This window comes from Callorhinus ursinus, unplaced genomic scaffold (genome assembly GCF_003265705.2).
Source record: "Callorhinus ursinus isolate GAN/ISIS: 27379988/994484 unplaced genomic scaffold, GSC_fseal_2.0 scaffold41, whole genome shotgun sequence".
Classification (NCBI taxonomy): domain Eukaryota; kingdom Metazoa; phylum Chordata; class Mammalia; order Carnivora; family Otariidae; genus Callorhinus; species Callorhinus ursinus.
In genome coordinates, this window is record NW_027397103.1 from 4,641,496 (window position 1) to 4,660,243 (window position 18,748).

The window sequence follows — 18,748 nt, forward strand, 5'->3', positions numbered from 1 at the left end:
GTTCTTATAATTGTTTGTATTTCTTTGGTGTTGATTGTGATCTCTCCTCTTTCATTCATGATTTTGTTGATTTGGGCCATTTCTCTTTTCTTTTTGATCAGTCTGGCCAGGGGTTTATCAATCTTGTGAATTCTTTCAAAGAACCAGCTCCTAGTTTCATTGATCTGTTCTACTCTTCTTTTGGTTTCTAGTTCATTGATTTCTGCTCTGATCTTTATTATCTCTCTTCACCTGCTGGGTTTAGGCTTTATTTGCTGTTCATTCTCCAGCTCCTCTAGGTGTAGGGTTAGGTTGTGTATTTGAGACCTTTCTTGTTTCTTGAGAAAGGCTTGCATTGCTATATACTTTCCTCTTAGGACTGCCTTTGCTGTATCCCAAAGATTTTGAACAGTTGTGTTTTCATTTTCATTTGTTTCCATGAATTTTTTTAATTCTTCTTTAATTTCCTGGTTGACCCATTCATTCTTTAGTAGGATGCTCTTTAGCCTCCATGTATTTGAGTTCTTTCCGACTTTCCTCTTGTGATTGAGTTCTAGTTTCAAAGCATTGTGGTCTGAAAATATGCAGGGAATAATCCCAATCTTTTGGTACCGGTTGAGACCTGATTTGTGACCTAGGATGTGATCTATTCTGGAGAATGTCCCATGGGCACTAGAGAAGAATGTGTATTCCGTGGCTTTGGGATGGAATGTTATGAATATGTCTGTGAAGTCCATTTGTTCCAGGGTTTCATTTAAAGTCTTTATTTCCTTGATCTTTTGCTTAGATGATCTGTCCATTTCAGTAAGGGGGCTGTTAAAGTCCCCCACTATTTTTGTACTGTTGTCAATGTGTTTCTTTGCTTTTGTTATTAATTACCTTATATAATTGGCTGCTCCCATGTTCGGGGCATAGATGTTTACAATTGTTAGATCTCTTGTTGGATAGACCCTTTAAGTAGGATATAGTGTCCTTCCTCATCTCTTATTACAGTCTTTGGTTTAAAATCTAATTTGTCTGATATAAGGATTGCCACCCCAGCTTTCTTTTGATGTCTATTAGCATGGTAAATGGTTTTCCACCCCCTCACTTTCAATGTGGGGGTGTCTTTGGGTCTAAAATGAGTCACTTGCAGACAGCATATTGATGGGTCTTGTTTTTTAATCCAATCTGATAGCCTTTGTCTTTTGATTGGGGCATTTGGCCCATTTACATTCAGGGTAACTATTGAAAGGTATGAATTTAGTGCCATTGTATTGCCTGTAAGGTGACTGTTACTATATATTGTCTGTGTTCCTTTCTGGTCTATGCTGCTTTTAGTCTCTCTCTTTGCTTAGAGGACCCCTTTCAATATTTCTTGTAGGGCTGGTTTTGTGTTTGCAAATTCCTTTAGTTTTTTTTGTCCTGGAAGCTTTTTATCTCTCCTTCTATTTTCAATGACAGCCTAGCTGGATATAGTATTCTTGGCTGCATATTTTTCTCATTTAGTGCTCTGAATATATCATGCCAGTCCTTTCTGGCCTACCAGGTCTCTGTGGATAGGGCTGTTGCCAGTCTAATGTTTCTACCAGTGTAGGTTACATATCTCTTCTCCCGAGCTGCTTTCAAGATTTCCTCTTTGTCACTGAGACTCATAAGTTTTACTATTAGATGTCGGGGTGTTGACCTATTTTTTTTGATTTTGAGAGGATTCTCTGTGCCTCCTGGATTTTGATGCCTGTTTCCTTGTCCACGTTAGGGAAGTTCTCTGCTAGAATTTGCTCCAATATACCTTCTGCCCCTCTCTCTCTTTCTTCTTCTTCTGGAATCCCAATTATTCTAATGTTGTTTCATCTTATGGTATCGCTTATCTCTCAAATTCTGCCCTCGTGATCCAGTAGTTGTTTCTCTCTCTTTTTCTCAGCTTCTTTATTTTCCATCATTTGGTCTTCTATATCGCTGATTCTCTCTTCTGCCTCATTTATCCTAGCAGTTAGTGCCCCCATTTTTGATTGCACCTCATTAATAGCCTTTTTGATTTCGACTTGGTTAGATTTTAGTTCTTTTATTTCTCCAGAAAGGGTATCTCTAATAACTTCCACGCTTTTTTCAAGCCCGGCTAGTATCTTTAAAGTCATGATTCTGAACTCTAGGCCCGACATCACACTAATGTCCGTATTGAGTAGGTCCCTGGCTGATGGTACTACCTCTTGTTCTTTTTGTTGAGGTGATTTTTTTCATCTTGTCATTTTGTCCAGAGGAGAACAGATGAATGAGAGAACAGAATGCTAACAGGTTAACAACGTCCCCAGAAAATGTACTCTAAACAAATCAGAAAAGACCTGAAACCAGGGGAAAAGAAAGGGAAAGAAAAAGAAAAAGAAAAAGATAAAAACAAACAAAAACAGAACAAAACAAAAAAAAAACAATATGATCAAATATGATCAGGCTGGTGCATAGATCAGTGCCACACACTAGGTTTTGGGTGTATTTTGCTCTGTTAGAAGAAAGTGCCTCCTAAAATTTTAAAGAAAGAAAGACTTATATATGTACAAAATAAGGGTTGATATGATGAAGGGATGGAATATGACTGTAAAAATGAAAATTATAAAAAATTTTAAAAAAGGAACTGATCAGGTGTTTGAAAAAATAAAGAAGAGGATTTTTTAAAAAAGGAAAGAAAGAAAAAAGGGAGAGAATGTGATCAGGCAGGAGACTGGAAAAAAGCCATACACTAGAGATTTAGGGTATATTTTGATCTGTTAGAAGAAACTGTATCTCAAAATTTTAAAGAGAGAACAACTTATATATATATGCCAAAAATAAAGGTAACTACTATGAAGGGGTAGAATATGACTCTAAAAATGAAAAATAAAAATGTGGTTTTTTTTTTAAAAAAAGGGATTGATAAGATGTTGCTTGAAAAAGGAAAAAAGAAAAATTAAAAAAAAAAACAGTTAAAAAAATTAGCTTTGAAAGACTAATGAATCATGGTAAAAAAAGCCATGAATTCTATGTGCAGTATTCCCCTAGCTCTGGAGTTCTCCCGTTCTCCTTGATCGGTAAACTTGGTCTTGGCTTGCTGGCCGTTCGTGCTGATCTTCTGGGGGAGGGGCCTGTTGCTATGGTTCCCAAATGTCCTTGCCGGAGGCGGAATTGACCCGCCCTTGTTGGTCTGGGCTAAGCAAGCTGCTCTGGTTTGCTCTCAGGAGCTTTTGTTCCCTGCAAGCTCTCAGTACGGCTTTGGAGGACCAGGGTGAAAATGGTGGCCTCCCAATCTCCGCCCGGAGGAGTCGAGAACTCGGGGCCCGCTCCTCAGTGTGCCCCCAGAGAAAAGCAGTCACTCCCGTGTCCCCGGTCTCCGGCCGCACTCCGTGCTCACCCGACCTGTGACCGAACGTTTGTATCTCTGGCACACGACCCCATGTGGAGTCTCCAAACCCAGCAGATCCCTGCAGTATGTTCCCGCGCCGCTCCTCCCGGGGGAGGAAGGGGAGTCTCCCCGGCTCTGCCGCTTGTTGGGTCCCTGCTGGAGGAGCAGTGGCCCGACTGTCACCGATCACAGTTTATGGCAACCCCGAGCTGAGAGCTTGCTCCTCGGCTCCGTCTCTGCAGCCGGCTTCCCCGCTCCGATACCTGGGAGCTCTGCTGCACTCAGGCACCCCTGGTCTTTCTGTGACCCCGAGGGTCCTGAGACCACACTGTCCCACGAGGGTTCCACCCCCCGCTTAGCCACTGGAGCTACGTCCCTCAGCGGAGCTGACTTCTAAAAGTTCCGATTTTGTGCTCCGCGGCTCTATCACTTGCCAGAAGCGGCCAACGGAGGCTCCCTCCCCGTCATCTATCCTCCCGAATATCGCCTCGGATTCACTTCTCCACTCATCCTACCTTCCAGAAAGTGGTCGCTTTTCTGTTCAGAGAGTTGTTGCTATTCTCTTCTTCGATCTCCTGTTGAGTTCATAGGTGTTCAGAATGGTTTGATCCCTATTGAGCTGAATTCCTGAGACCAGACGAAATCCAGGTCTCCTACTCCTCTGCCATCTTGCTCCGCCCCCCCAACTGTTTCTTTTATTTGGAAGATCATTAACTTGAGGGGGGCAGGCCCTGGGAGGTATTCTCTAGAGCCCAGCCAGAGGGCCTTTGCTATGTTACTCACGTGTACCAGGCTTGGTCCCACCTCAGGGCCTTTGCACTGGCTGGTCCTTCAGCCTGGAACTCTCTTCCTCCAGATTTTCACATGGCTGCCTTTCTTCATTCAGCTCTTGGCATGAAGGTCACCTCCCCTGAGGGACTTACACTAACCATCCTAGCTAAGGAAGCTCCCAGCCCCAGCAGTCTCTGTCCAATTAATCTCTTTATTTTCCCCTTAGCACTTGTGCGTCTCTGAATATCTCATCTATTTGCTTGTTTACTTATTTATTGCCCAACATCTCCCCTGGCCAGTCAGTCGCCTGATATTAAGGACGGGGACTGTCTTGCACACACCTAGAACAGTATCGCCTATCCTCAGAATAGTACCATGCCCACAGTGCCACACTCACTAAATGGATTGCAAACATTACTATCTCTGGGCCTCAGTCAAATGAGATTGGCCTTGAGTGATGGTTCTCAAAGTGGGGTTCCTAGACCACCAGCATTAGCACGACCTGGAGACTCGTTAGGAATGCCAGTTCTCTGGAACCCAACCCAGACCCCCAGAATCAGAATTTCTCAGGGTGGGACCAGCCATCTTTGTTGTAACAAGCTCTTGCACGGGATTTTGATGCACCTTCCAGTTAGCCACTGGCCTCTTGCTTAAACACCTCTGAGGTCTCAGCAGGTGTAACTGCAGGAAGGGGAGCAGGTGTGGCCAGGAGATCATAGGTGCCCAGTCTAGAACATGCCAGTTTAAGACCAGACATACCTGAAAGCCACACTCCTCTCCCTCCCACTCTCCATTCATTCACACAGGCCTGGGTCCCCCTGCTTGGTGCTGAGGGATTTGGAGGAGGGAAGAGAAGTGGCTGCCCTAGGCATCTAGATTTCTCCCCAGTCACTGTTTTGGCGGAAAGTAGCCAGTTTGGACAGAGGCCCTCAATAAGCCTTCTAGGTGGTTTTATCTCGTTGCTTCTGGCAGTCCTCTTTTAGGCTGGTTTACTACAAGCATCTTACACTTGCAGTGCCATCCTGGCCAGAAGGCCCACTATGTCACCTGGGATGTGGGGTCAATGGGCAGAGTTGTATGAATGCATTGCCTGGGTTCAGGGCTGGAGAGACCTCTCCATCAGCTTGCAGATAAAGTGGGAAATAATCCGGTCCTTGTTCCTTTTCTTGGAGAAACGTGATCATTTTGCAGAGAGAGATACTGAGAGGGGAAGTTTGTGTGTGTGTGTGTGTGTGTGTGTGTGTGTGTGCGCGCGCGCGTGTGTGCTTACTGTCCCAGAACCTAGAGGGCTACTAACTACATCCTTAAGCTACTAAAACACCTTCTCCTGACCTCCAGACTGACTGCCACCAAGGCCAGCAGGCTCATTCATCCTCATTGCCATAATAGTGACATTATGCCTACCATTTACTGAGGGTGTGTGACATGCTGGAGTCTCAGAGAAAGTTATGGAGCAAAAGATGGGGGTTAAAAGCCGAAGCTCTGGAGCCAGGCTGCCTGGGTTCAAATCCCAGCTCCACTGAACCTCTCAGAGCCTCGGTTTTCTTATCTGTAAAACGTGGCTGATCTAAGACTTCAATAAATCCAAGATGCTATTAATTACAATGTGCACCATGTATTCATGGACAAAGAAAGAAATACAGTGCCAACAAAACTGTTACCTGTTCATGAATAAGACACATTCTGCTTTCGGAGATGTTGAATTTCAAGGAAATGTGCATCTTGGAATCCATGGAATACAGCAAGAATACCCACCGTGTGGGGCCCTCATCCCTAGGCTGGCAGCTGGTACCTAGAAAGGGCTCATGCATGTTAGCCGGTGGTGTTACATTACCCCCGTTTTACAGATGAGGAAACTGAGGTCAAGGTCACTTCCCAAGGCCACCCAGCAAGTAGTAAATGGTGGAGTCAGATTTGGATTCCCTTGCCTGCGTGTCTCTTTAAATGGCCCCCAAATCACGTCTGGTAACGGGGCACCCATATCACACAAGGGGTGCGAGAAAGATCAGGAACAGGCTGACACCGTGTGTGTGTGTCTGTGAGCAGGTCCTCTGGGTCTCCATAGCCTCATCGGCAGGAATAGGGCAATAGTGTGGACCCTGCAGGGCTGCCTTGAGGATTTGTGGAGGTGACTTAGGTCCCACACATGTGCTCAGTAAACCTTCATCCTCTCCTCCCTTCCCTTCTCCACCTCCCACCCCACAAGTGGCTTTGGGGGCACTGCTGTTAGCCACAGAAACCCCAAGCTCAGAGCAGTTGCCGAAGATACTTGGACTGACTTGCCTGGTGTATCTGAGCCTCAGCCACCCTGGACACCTGCCTGATGCCTGCTCCTACTTAGAGCTCAGCCTTCTCCCTGCACCTGCTCTCCAACTCAGCCCCCGATACACACCTGGCAGGCACAGCCAGGCCCAGAGCTGCTAATTCCTCTGCAGACGGAATTGTGACTATGTGAAAGAGCTTAAAAGTGGTTATGGGGTGGGGGGGTGCCTCAGGGGCTCAGTCGGTTAAGCGTCTGCCTTCAGCTCAGGTCATGATCCCAGGGTCCTAGGGTCGAGTCCGGCATCAAGCTGTCTGCTCAGCAGGGAGCCTGCTTTTCCTTCTGCCTCTCTCTCTTTCATGCATAAATAAACAAAATCTTAAAAAAAAAAAAGTGAATGCCTGGGTATCAGTGTTGGTTTAGATTTTCTTGTAAATTTCAACACACATATTGTTCATCCTTGCCGATTTCTTTGAAGCAAAATTTTTTAAGTGTAATATCTGGCAAAGTGTCCAGATCCTAAGAGCACAACCTGATGAATTTCGACTAAATTCACACTCCTATGCCACACCCCAATCGAAACAACATTGCCTGCCCCCTCCCCCCCATACCCCTCATGCCCTCTCCAGCCTCCCCAGCCCCCAAGGGTCACCACTACATCTACTTCATGCATACGGGTCAGTTTTGTCTGCTTTGCACTTTATACATACGGAATCATTCCGTGTGAGTCCTGTGTGGCTTCTTTTGTTCAACATTGTGTTTATGTTTGTTGCCGTTAGCAATAGTTTATTGTTTTACAGTATAGTACAAACATATATGGCTATATGGCACTATCACAATCTATCCATCTTTCTGTTGATGAACATTTGGATTAGCTCCAGTGAGGGGCTATTATGAATGGGTTGCTGTTAACATGGTAGTACATTCTGGCATATCCGTGGGTGAATATGAGTATGCATGCCTGTTGCGTATATACTTAGGGGAGGAATTGCCGATCGTGGGTTATTTGTATATTTCACTTTGGTAGCCCTGCCAAGCTGTGATTGTACAATTTATATCCCACCAGTGGGATGTAAATCATCTCCAGCAGCCCCAGAAACCACAGGGTAGTGGGAGAAGCAAAGGTTTTAGCAGCTGCTCCTGGAGAGGAAGATGTGAGCAGAGAAAGAAGATGGGAGGGTATTTGAAGCCTGCGACTTGTATGCAGTTACCCTGGGAAGGAGAGTCTGGGACTCTGGGAGCCTGTTGCAGTGATTTGCTCTGCCATATGCAGTGGGGACAGTATTTTCTGTGCTCTGGCCAGTAATGCATGTAGGTGGCTGTTCAAGAACTGAGTATCCAGGGGAGGGAATCCACCCACGGTCTCCACCATCCCCAATGTTTAAATGTCAATATGGTTTAATTGGCTGCACAGCCCACTCCCTCCCCCTCTCCTGCAGCATCCATAGCATATGTACCCCCAGGACAGCAACAACAGGGGATAGCCTTGAGTCACCAAGGCTGCCTCCTGCCAGCTCACTGGGCAACCTTGAACAGGTGAGTCAGACTCTCTGGGAGTCAGCTTCCCTGAGAATCTCACCTTAAGGAAGTGAAGAAATGAATCTTAGTCAAAGATCATGGGTAACATTTTGGACGGATATATGGGTGGATGTATGGATACATAGCTAGGTAGAGAGGAATATAATAGATGGACAAACAGATGTGATGTGTGTATAAATATATAATACATATTTGCCAAGGGTGTGTGTGCATTTTGCCATTTTATTGATCATTTACTACCTCTCCTAATAGCCAGCATTTCATGAGCACTTAATATGTGTCAGGCATGGAGAGATGCCCATCCATCCCTTTACACACCTGATTTCATATGGTTCTCCTTAACAATCTTGTAAGGCAGGAACTATTGACCCCATTTTACAGAAAATGAAAATGAGGCTCAGAGAGGTTAACTCACCTTCCTGGGGTCACACAGCCATTAACTGACAAGCCCGGATTCTAACCCATAGAGTTTGACTAGGCCCCTGTTCTAACCCCTGTGCTACACTTTCCACCACGTGCGAGGCACCGCCCTGGGCTCCTTCTCTCATTCAGTCCTCGTACTGACTCTACAAGGTACGCATTCTCTTTGATAGCTGTGGAAACTGAAGCCCAGAGGGGTTAAGTAACCGACCCAAAGACACACAGTAAGGAACACAGTTGGGATCCAAAATGAGGTCCCTTTGCCACAGTTCCAGCTCCAACCACACGATCTCAGCTATGTCTAGCATGTAACAAGGGCTCGAAAATACTCAAAGAAGGACTAAGAGTCTTTTAGCAATGAAGTCCTAGATTAAAAGAAAAATTCAAGCCATTATTTTGACATGAGATGGAACATGAACTTTTCTAATACCATCCTTTCCTCTTTTAGCCAACACCGGATACCGTGAGCCAGACATGGTGTAGGGGCTGGGAATGCAGTGGTGAATCTAGAATTCATTCATTCACTCATTCATTCCGTGACCATGTACTGAGGGCCTGCTGTGTGCGTACCAGGGACTGAGCACACTGCGGGAAGGACAGATGGATGGGCATGTAGGCAACTAAACGGGGAGGTGTGACCATCACTGCATTACCGTCCTTTGTCATCTTGTCATTTATCTTACACCACTGGTCCTCGAAATGAACTCAATGAGGCTGAAAATAGTTTGAAAAGCCCTCTATCTCGACAGGCATCTGGTTTGGGGGGAGGGGTATCAGTGTTGACACGCCACGGTCTGAAGGCTTGAATGCATCTTTGGCCGATGGTACTTGGTGGACGTGAGCCACCACTTTGCTGGTGTTGTTATCACTGTCCCTCAGCTGCTTCGGGTGAGCGGGAGCAGCTGGGACAAGTGGTTGGCAGAGTGCTGTCTGAGTGGTGTCTGAGGACCCCAGAAGTTGTCAGTTTATGCGCAGCTTTCCTTCTGTGCAATCTGGGACAGATGGAACGTGGCAAGCCTGCCTCTGGACTGGGTTAGATTCTGCAGGTATCCTGCGATGCCAGGGTGGTGGTGTCGGTGATAGAACGGGCCCCCGCCCCCATCTGCATCCCAGAACCAGATCTGAGGTCCAGTTAACAGGCTCATTATCTGATAGGCAAACTAATGGCACCTGCAGTCTTACTTGTCACATCTAACAACCATTGTGGGTCACTCTCATCTGAACAACTGCTGATCATTTATTTTGTCCTTTTGCTTTCCAGCCTGTGTAAGGGACGGACGCTCTATTCTGTGGTGAGGGACGCCAAAATCGTCTTGGATGTCAACAAAACGAGGCAGATTGCTCAAGAAATTGTGAAGGTACCACAGGGTCTGGGGCTCCCTCCTGAGATGCATGGTCTGGCCTCAGACCAAGAAGTCTGGATTTAAAAAAAAAAAAAAAATTAGACTTGATCTGAAAAATAGCAGGCAGTAGGTGAGGAAGGGCTTTGCCCGGATACTGCCATGAGGGTTGGTCTCCCGATGTTTGGCTGCCATCTGGTGCCCCAGCATTGTGATAATTGGGCCTGTTGTGGGGACCCGGATAAGTTTGTGTGGCTAGAATCCCTTACCCCTCCGATGCTTGAATTCCCATGAGTGCAGGCCATCTCTTTCCGCAGCTGCTGGGGAAACATCCAATTGTTGCAAGTTGTTTGGGATTGAAACAAACTGGAACATCCTGTGTTTTCTGGCAGGTGCCTCATTAGTCAGTTGACTGGGGCTTTTAGTTGACATTGGAAGTGTCAGGACTGAGCTGTTAGAAGAGATAAAATGTGACTTTTCGCCTTTATAAAGGCGAAAAACCAAAAATCTAGAGACTCACCCTTGAGCGAGACTTCCACTAGACTCTCTCCTCCGTGGTCTTGATCATTGGCTCATGATCCGTCCCTTGAGGAATGCAGTGCATTCTGCACTGATACGGGTTAAGTGGATATAAAACAAATCTCCTGCAGAGGAGTTATTTTTTAAAGAGGAAGTGCAGGGAGGTGGTGGTTGGAATTCCTTTCTCCGGGGACCTCCTCTCCATTTTTGTCAATTTTTCCCCCCACTGGGGACATCTTTCTTTGTCTCTTCTTCAAGAAGCAGAAGAGCTAGGTGGGAACAGTTTGGTGAGGGTCTGAGGGTGGTGGCGGATGTGTGTCTTGGGGACGCTGCCTGTTTCCACTTGCCATGACTTCTCTCACCCCACCTCCAAGCCTCTGCGTTGGGGTCCCCAGAACTGCGGCTATTTTGGGGTGCTCTTGTTGGAAAGGCAAGGAGGGTGGACCCAAGCCAAGTAGCAGCAGAGACCGCTCAGGTATTCCTTGAAAATTCCCATTTCCTTGCCTCCTGCAGGGCATGGGCTACCTCCATGCAAAGGGGATCCTTCACAAGGACCTCAAGTCAAAGAATGTCTTCTATGACAACGGCAAAGTGGTGATCACAGACTTCGGGCTCTTCAGCATTTCCGGGGTGCTGCAGGCTGGCAGGTGAGTGGTGGTGGAAGGGCCCAGTGGAGTTCTTGGCCGATGACAGTCAGGGGTGAGAAGTCATCCAAATGGCATCAGTGACGGAGACTGGGGGTTGGGCCTGAGATCGCTTAGCTGGGCGGCTAGGCTGTTGCTGATCCTGGGGCACTGATACCAGGTCAAGCCGTGATTCCCCAGGAGCCCTGTCTTGCAAGTGGTGCTTTTAGGAGCACGGGCTTTATTGGGCACAGAGCATCCCCAATCCTGAAAGCCCTTGCCCTCAAATTTAACTGGAAGATCCTCCCTTTGCCCTGAGTACCCACCTGGCAGTTGAAATCACCCCAGAGTCCTTGCTCAAAGTTTTCTTATGAATTGATCCAGTTTGGTGCAGCAAGAGTACTAAGGGATTTAAAGTCAGACCCACCTGTGCACCCCCCACCCCGGCTCTGCCACTTAATCACTATGACATTAGTTATACTCCTGGAACTTCCCTGAACTTCAGTTTCCATGTCTGCAAGAAAAATGACGATGTGATCATGCCTACCTCGCAGGATCCTTGTGTGGCTGAAATAACACAATCAAGTGTCCAACACAGTGCCGGGAGCACAGGGAACACTACACAGAGTAGCTGCTGCTGAGTTGTTGTAATTACTATAAATTTGCATATACCTCCCCCAGTGTCACCCAGGAGAATCATCAACCATCCTTAAGTAATTAACTCTCAGGAGCCACTCACCCAAGGGCAAGCTGCCTTGAGGTGATGGTGAGAAACAACTTGATTCCAAATAAACAGCCCATGATTCAGGAGGTCTGCCCGCTGTGACTTTTAATTTGGAGTGTGGACGCGCAAGCACACACAGGCCCACGCATGCATGCACGCGTGCTCGTGTACACACACACACACACACACACACACACACACACACACACTTAAAAACCCTGTGGTTTTCCCTAATCGCGCCTTTTGTAACCTGTGCGTGCCTCCTCCGGATGGCAGCCCCACACTCTCCCTTTACTTGTTTCAGCTGCTTTGAGGTACTGATCTCTTTGAGGTCCACCCCAGGGCCCCCCAAGGTGAATTTTGTGCATGCTATATAATGCGTTGACTCTAAGAGCATCCAAAAATCAGCAACACTTGATCTAGCCACTTTCTGTGTGATCTAGAAACAGAAAGCGTAACAGAAGCGGAAGTTTCTCTTCAGGTTCTACTCCACCCAAAAAGATTCAGTGCAGTCTCCAAAACTATCTACAGCACCTAAGATGAGAAAAGAAGCAGGTAAATGAACAAAGAGATCAGTGGATAAGTAGGTGGAGAGTCCCTCGAGTCAGACCCCAACAAGCCAGGAGTGCTGCACCATGTTCCTTCCTCCCTGTCTCCCCAAGAGCACTTACAAGTGGGTTTGCTGGGAGGATTTGCATGCGCACACACGTCCACATATCCATTCATCCATCACCCCAGGCTACGGGGCAGAGGAAGCAGTGGGTAACATCACTATGAACTCAAGTATCTGCGTCCAGACAAAAAGACGCCTAGCAGATGCTTTCCGTGAACCTACTTCGAGGCTCTTAAAAAAAAATCCGATGCCTCCCACCCAGAGGCATGTCCTTGCCAGTGGATTGTCCCGCGGGTGGATCGAAAGGGGACAGGACCTCTGATTTTCCCCCTTTTGGTTCTCGGTTTTCGAAAGCCCCAGGGTAAAGAGGAAGAAAGGAAATGGAATGACGTGAGCATCCTTTCCTTCACCTCATTCACAGAGGCCCAGTGTCAACAGGGGAAGCAAGTTCAAGTCAAGGGCAAGGTGGCTGCTGGCCTCTTTGTCCAGCCATCACTCCGCAACCCCACCCCTGCCCAGCCTGGTCATCAACACAAACCCCGGGCAGTGTCAGGAGAGGCCAGGGAGCCCTCAGCGACCTCTCCCAGAAGAAATGCACATTTCTTGGCTGCCCACGAGGCCCGATCGGGGGGTCTCCTGTGGTGATTGAATGTTCCCTGTTGCAGTTGTATGTCGGGCTTAGTTTTCCTGTAGGGTTTCAGTTTGCTCCCTAAGGGTGCCATTTCTCCAGGAATTGCTGTAAAATTGTGGATGGGAATCTCTGGGGTCACTTGTTACATCCGAAGCTTTGGGCAGGTCACTTAAGTGTTTTGAAGCTCTGTGTCCTCATGCACAGAGCAGGGATCTTACCCACCCTATGGTGGGTTTGTTGGGATGAAGTGCGATTGATAACCTGATGCACAGTAGGCACTCAGCAGGGGCTACTTGACGTCTCGCCCCCTCCCAACCCCCCCCCCCGCCCTTTTAGAGCCTGGGGTATTCACAATGCTGGGTTCCCAACAGAGGGAGATCTGCCGGGCCTGGGCAGGGGTGGGGGTTACCCAGTGAAGTGAGCATGTCCTGAACATCCAGACAGACCCTGGGGCTTCCCCGAGCCCATCCCCAGCTTTGCCAGCATACAGCTGTTCTGCCATCCTCGAGAAAAGGTGTCATTTCCATGCCAGCACTATGGTGCCAGCCACCCGCAGGCTGTTATTAATCATAATAATAACCTTAATGAAGATGATTTGAGTTTGTCACCAGTGGGCCCATCGCCATGGGAATGGGACATCCCCAAGTGTCTGGGCCAGGCCTGGCATCCAGCCCCCTCCCAGGCGTGTGCCCCCTCCCACCCTGGACTGATGGCTAGGGAGTGGCCAGCACCCCTCCTGGCCCAGCCTGCAGTTGCAAACCTGCACTCAGCCAGCAAGTCCAGAATAGGCAGCAGGGGCGGTCAGAAAGCAATCAGAACTGGGGTGCTTTCTCTTTTGGCAGCAGCACCCCATCTCCCCTCAACCCCTGGCCTGGTTGTGCCCAGAGAGTGTTGGGTGGCTCAGGCCATGGCCCTTCCTTCTTATATGATGTTCTTACTTTGAGCTGTAGTCTCACTCCATCTCTGAGTCCTCAAGATGTAAACATATCCATAGGTAATAATTCTAATAATCCTATGGCCCTGGCAGCTGACACAGCCCTGCACCAGCATTGTGTGAGATTAATGTGCCCATTGTGCAGATGGGAAAGTGGAGACTCAGGTCTGCTCAAGGTCACATGGCTAGCAAGCAGCAGATAGGTCTTTACGTTCCTGCAGGCATCCCCAGTTCTGGAAGCAAGAACTCATTGGGCCCTGCCAACTCAAGGGCTTGCCCATGGATTTGGGTCTGCCATGTAGCAAGTCCTATGTTACTGATGCCGAAAGACTGAAACTGGGGCCATTTCCTTATTTTCTGTATAAATGAGAACAGCTGGGACTCTCCTGCCCCCTCCCCAGGGATATTTGTGATGTCTGGCGACCTTTTTAGTTGTCACAACAGGGGAGAGCGTCAGACTGGTATCCAGTGGGGAGAGACCAGGGATGCTGCTAAACATCCTACACTACACAGAACAGGCCCCTACCACAAAGAATTATCCGGTCCCAAAACTCCTGGGACCTCTCCTTTCAGGGTTCTGTCTTCCCCCCGACATGTGGTCCACAAGATAACTTTAGGGATGACATGAATAAGCATTTTTCATCTTAATTTTAATGTGTACTAAAAAAGTCTTAGTTCCCATGTATGGTCATGGTAAGAAGTAAATGAAAAACCTCATTTACAAATGAGGTTTACTACAGTAAAGAGTAGTCAAGAGCAGCACTGTCCAACGGCCCCCGGCAACATAAGGCTATGTAATTTTAACTTTGATTAAAATTAAATAAAATTTAAAGTTCAATTCTTCAGCTGCGCTAGCTGGATTTCAAGTGCCCAATGGCCATGATGGCTCGTGGCTGCCATATTGGATAGCAAAGATGGAGAACATTTCCATCACCATGGAAAGTTCTATGGGATGGTGCCACCCTAGAAGTGTTCAGATAGGGCAAGAATCATTGTCACGGGATATGAATGAGTACAGTTCAAGGAGCAGCGCATCACACCTGACATAGCCCAGAAGCCACCCTAGGAGAACTGTAGAATCCAGCCAGCCCCTGGTCTCCACATTCTGGAGGCCCTGGACCATCACGATCTCACTCCTGATGGTTGGAGATATCCATCCACATCCCCCATCACTGCCTCCTCTCCCTATAGTAACTGGCCCTTTCCTGGGAGTCTTGAATCAGTGGAAACCTTGTAGGAGGTCTGTTCAGATTTCAGTCCCAAATGGAAAGCTCTGTACTTACGAAAGTCTTACCATGTGAAGATAAATACAGATAAAATTTTATCTAAAGTGAGTTCCCTCTTATCTTTGACACATTTCCCTGTTTAAATTTTTTCATATAATGCTTGTCACCATCTGTATTTTTCCTATTTATTTAAATCGTTTCTCATCACCTTCCCCTACCAAAGCATAGGCTCCAGGACGGCAGAGACCTTGCTCATCTCCTTCACTGCTGTGTTCCTGGTGCCGAAAACAGAGAGCTTAGGTACAGCACGTTCTCCAAAAATACAGTGAATCCTCATTATTCATGGACTCCATATTTGCGAATTTGCCTACTCACTTAAATCTATTTGCACCCCCAAATCAATATGGCACCTTCGCAGTCATTCACGGGCATGTACAGGGTGGTGAAAATTTGAATCACCTGATGTATATGTTCCCAGCTGAGGTCAGACAAGGGGATACTCTGCATTCTTGTTTGAGCTGTCATACAGAGATGACCGGGGGACAGAGATGGGAGGGGACCATGCAGTGCAGGAAGCCCTGGGCCCCGGGGCCAGTGGGACAGAGTTTTGCAACTCTGGCACGTGGTTGTGGGGCCGCCTCAGACACATCACTCAACACTCCTGAGCTTTGTTTTCTCTTCCGTAAAATGATGAAAACAGAATGTACCAGGATGAGTTGTTTTTAGGTTTTAGGTTATAATCGATGTGAGGTATGTGCGTGAATACCTATTTTCTCTAGGAGCAATGATTCCGTATTTGCTAATTCACTCTTTGCAGAGACTTTATACAACAGAACTGCCATGAATACCAAGACTCAGCTGTATTGGTTGAATGAATATGCAGGAGGGGGTGCCTCAGAGGCAGAGGGACCCGATGATGGTTTGGGTGTTGAGTGTCTCCCTTCCAGACCAGTCTTCCCTGTCCCTTTCACTGGGGCTCGGCCTCAAGTACAAGGGCAGGGGGTGCCCAGGCAGGGAGATGCAAGAAAGCCAGTGGAGGTGGTCCAGAGACTTGGGTCAGTGCTGGGGGACTAGTCCTCCCTGGGCTGTGAGGTGGGGCTCCCTCTGTGTTTTGCTTCTCCAGGCGGGAGGACAAGCTACGCATCCAGAACGGCTGGCTCTGCCACCTGGCACCAGAGATCATCCGTCAGCTGTCTCCCGACACAGAAGAGGACAAACTCCCCTTCTCTAAGCACTCAGACGTCTTTGCGCTCGGGTAGGTGGCCCACGCTAGCTATGGAGAGCCCCAGCCCAGGCAGAGGGACATTGCCCAAGCCTTCCTTCTCTCCTTTTGGAAGAGATGGGGCACCTATCTGCTGGGTCCTAGGTGGTCAGGTTTCTGGGTGAGATTGGGGGTATCCAAGTGGGGTGTAGTAGAAAGAGTGACCCTAGCAAAACTTCATGCCGGGTTTCTAACTGGTTATGTGACTGTGGCGAGTTACTTGGCCCATTCATTCATACCGTTAACAAATTATCCAAAACTTGAGGGCTTAAAGCAACATTTATGATCTCAAGTTTCTGTAGTCAGGAACTTGGGTGGGGGTGGCTTAGCTTAATGGTTCTGAGCTGGTTCAGGATCTCTTGTGAGGTTGTGGTCAAGATGTGGGCCAGGGCTGTGCTCTCATCTGGAGGCTTGATGGGCTGCGGCTCCACTTCCAAGGGGCCCCCTCACGTGGCAGTTGGCAGGAGGCCTCAGCTCCTGGTCATGTGGGCATTTCCATAGGCTGCTTGAGTGACCTCACAACACGGTGGCTAGAAGCCGCCTTGCCTTTATGAGCTGGTCTCAGAAATTATGTATCCTCACTTCTGCCACATTCTGTGTGTTAGAAACAAGTCACTCGATCAAGGGGCGGTGAATGAAGCTCTACGTTTTGCAGGGAGGAATATCAAAAAATTTGTAGACCCATTTTTAAGTCACCAAAGGCCCCTACTCTATCTTTTCTAGTAGAAGACCAACAGGGAAACAGTCCATTTTTACGGAGTATGATAAATGCTGTGCTGAGGGTAGACATAAGACTGGGCGAATAAAGGAGAACCTAAATCCAGCCTGGGAGATCAGAGAGGGCTTCCCGGAGGAGGTGACTCCTGAGCCTAAGTTAGAGGTTGAATATAAGTGGGCGAGATGAGGGTGGGGGGGTGTCTAGATAGAAGGAACATGTGAAGAGGCCTAGGGTAACAGAAAACAAATTGCCCACAGTGGAGGAACACGTGGGGAGTGGGAGGGGGAGGGAACGGAGAGATGGAGAATCAGGAAAAAAGGAGCTGGGGGTGGTGATAGGAGAGACCAGAGAGGGAATCCGAGTGACTCCTACTGGGACTAAGAGGCTGAATTAAGGAGTTTCTACTTCATCTTCACAGCACTGGGGAGCCCTTGATGGTTATTAAGCAGGGGAGTGATGTAATCATACTTTGAGTTTTAGAACAATCACTCTGCTGTGCTGAGAATGGAAAGAAGGATGAGCTTGGGAGGTTGGGTGACCAATCCCGGGGGAGATGGTGGCATTCTCCACCAAATCAGTGCTAGTGGGTTTGGACCCTAGAAGTGGACATAAGCATTTAGGGGGTGGATGAGATGGGGTTTGATGACGGGTTGCACGCAGGTGGTGCCCAGATACCTACCTTAAGCAACTGGGTGGAGACTAGTGTCATTCACCAAGGTAGAGACACCGGAGGGTCCGCCTGGGCTATGCTGAGAAGGCAAAGAGAGCACGTTTGGACACAGTGAGTCTGGGCTACCTTGGAGATGGCCAATGGAACCAACCAGAAGGCAATTGTATCTACATAGCTAGAATTTGGGAAAGAAGAGTTTAGGGCGTCTCAGCAAAGAGAAGGTGCCCTCATGAGACAGAACGGGATGGCTTTGCAAGTATAGAGAAGGATAGAAGATGCAGGGATGCAGCCCCAAGGTGCAGGACGAGGGCTCCAAGAGGGTGCGTCTGGGAAGGCTTCTAGGCTCCCATCCCTCAAATAGCCATGCTAACCCTCACCTTACCGTGTCCACTGGAGCTGTTGCAAAGATTGGTGGTTACAAACAGAGACAACACTGGGGAAGCTGTTTGGGAAAGTTGCAACCCTGCAGATGTGTGCAATTAGACTTAGCGCCACCAAGAGTTGTTAGAGAGACTGTCTTCCATGGGAAAGTACCCCTACTATGTCTTCTCTGTAAATCTCAAGAAGGGGGGTATGGGGGGACATTTGCTGGCCCATCAGGATTCTCGACGTCTATCACTTGGACCCTTTTAGACGTTGTCATTTGCCCTGATTAGTGTATGCCCAAAACTTTATCTAGTTAGATACTGTTACCCGAAACCGAACTGCAACAATTAAGTTGGTATATTTTAGTATAAATTTAACAAAAGAAAAAAGAATGTAATTAACAAATGTACCAAAGTAAGTAATTGGTTTTCCACTGGAGTTTTAATCTTTAGCAATTTATTTTTTTCTTAGTGTGAGTTTCTCTTGGAAGTTGGGTTTGAAAGGAAGTTTTAATGAGGCTTTTATTCCTAACACTGCTGAATTCCAAGGGACCTGGCGCTCTTGGTTTCCTGCCAATTAGGTGCATCTTGTTGCTTGGGAACATCATGCTCAGGCATGATTTTGAACAAAACTGGACTTTTAAAAGCAAATTGAGCACCGTGTTAAGGTTTTTGTGGGTGCTGTCTCCTGGAATTTTCACAGGCACCCAGATGACAGTAGGGAATAGGCTTGGGCAGCTCAGCGGCTTGCCTTATGGTAATCAGGGGTGGATCTGGGAGTCACACTTGGGACATCCTAACTC

At 47.7% G+C, this 18,748-nt stretch overlaps 1 protein-coding gene across 3 annotated transcripts in view; it reads left to right on the forward strand.

Moving 5' to 3' along the window:
- KSR2 (kinase suppressor of ras 2) overlaps nucleotides 1-18,748 on the forward strand; it is a 426,580-nt gene that overhangs the window by 385,301 nt on the left and 22,531 nt on the right. For all 3 annotated transcript variants that reach the window (XM_073881039.1, XM_073881037.1, XM_073881038.1), the window contains exons 15-17: nucleotides 9,583-9,679; nucleotides 10,694-10,827; nucleotides 16,055-16,186. In XM_073881039.1, coding sequence (XP_073737140.1) covers nucleotides 9,583-9,679; nucleotides 10,694-10,827; nucleotides 16,055-16,186 — 363 coding nt within the window. The remainder of the gene's footprint in view (nucleotides 1-9,582; nucleotides 9,680-10,693; nucleotides 10,828-16,054; nucleotides 16,187-18,748) is intronic.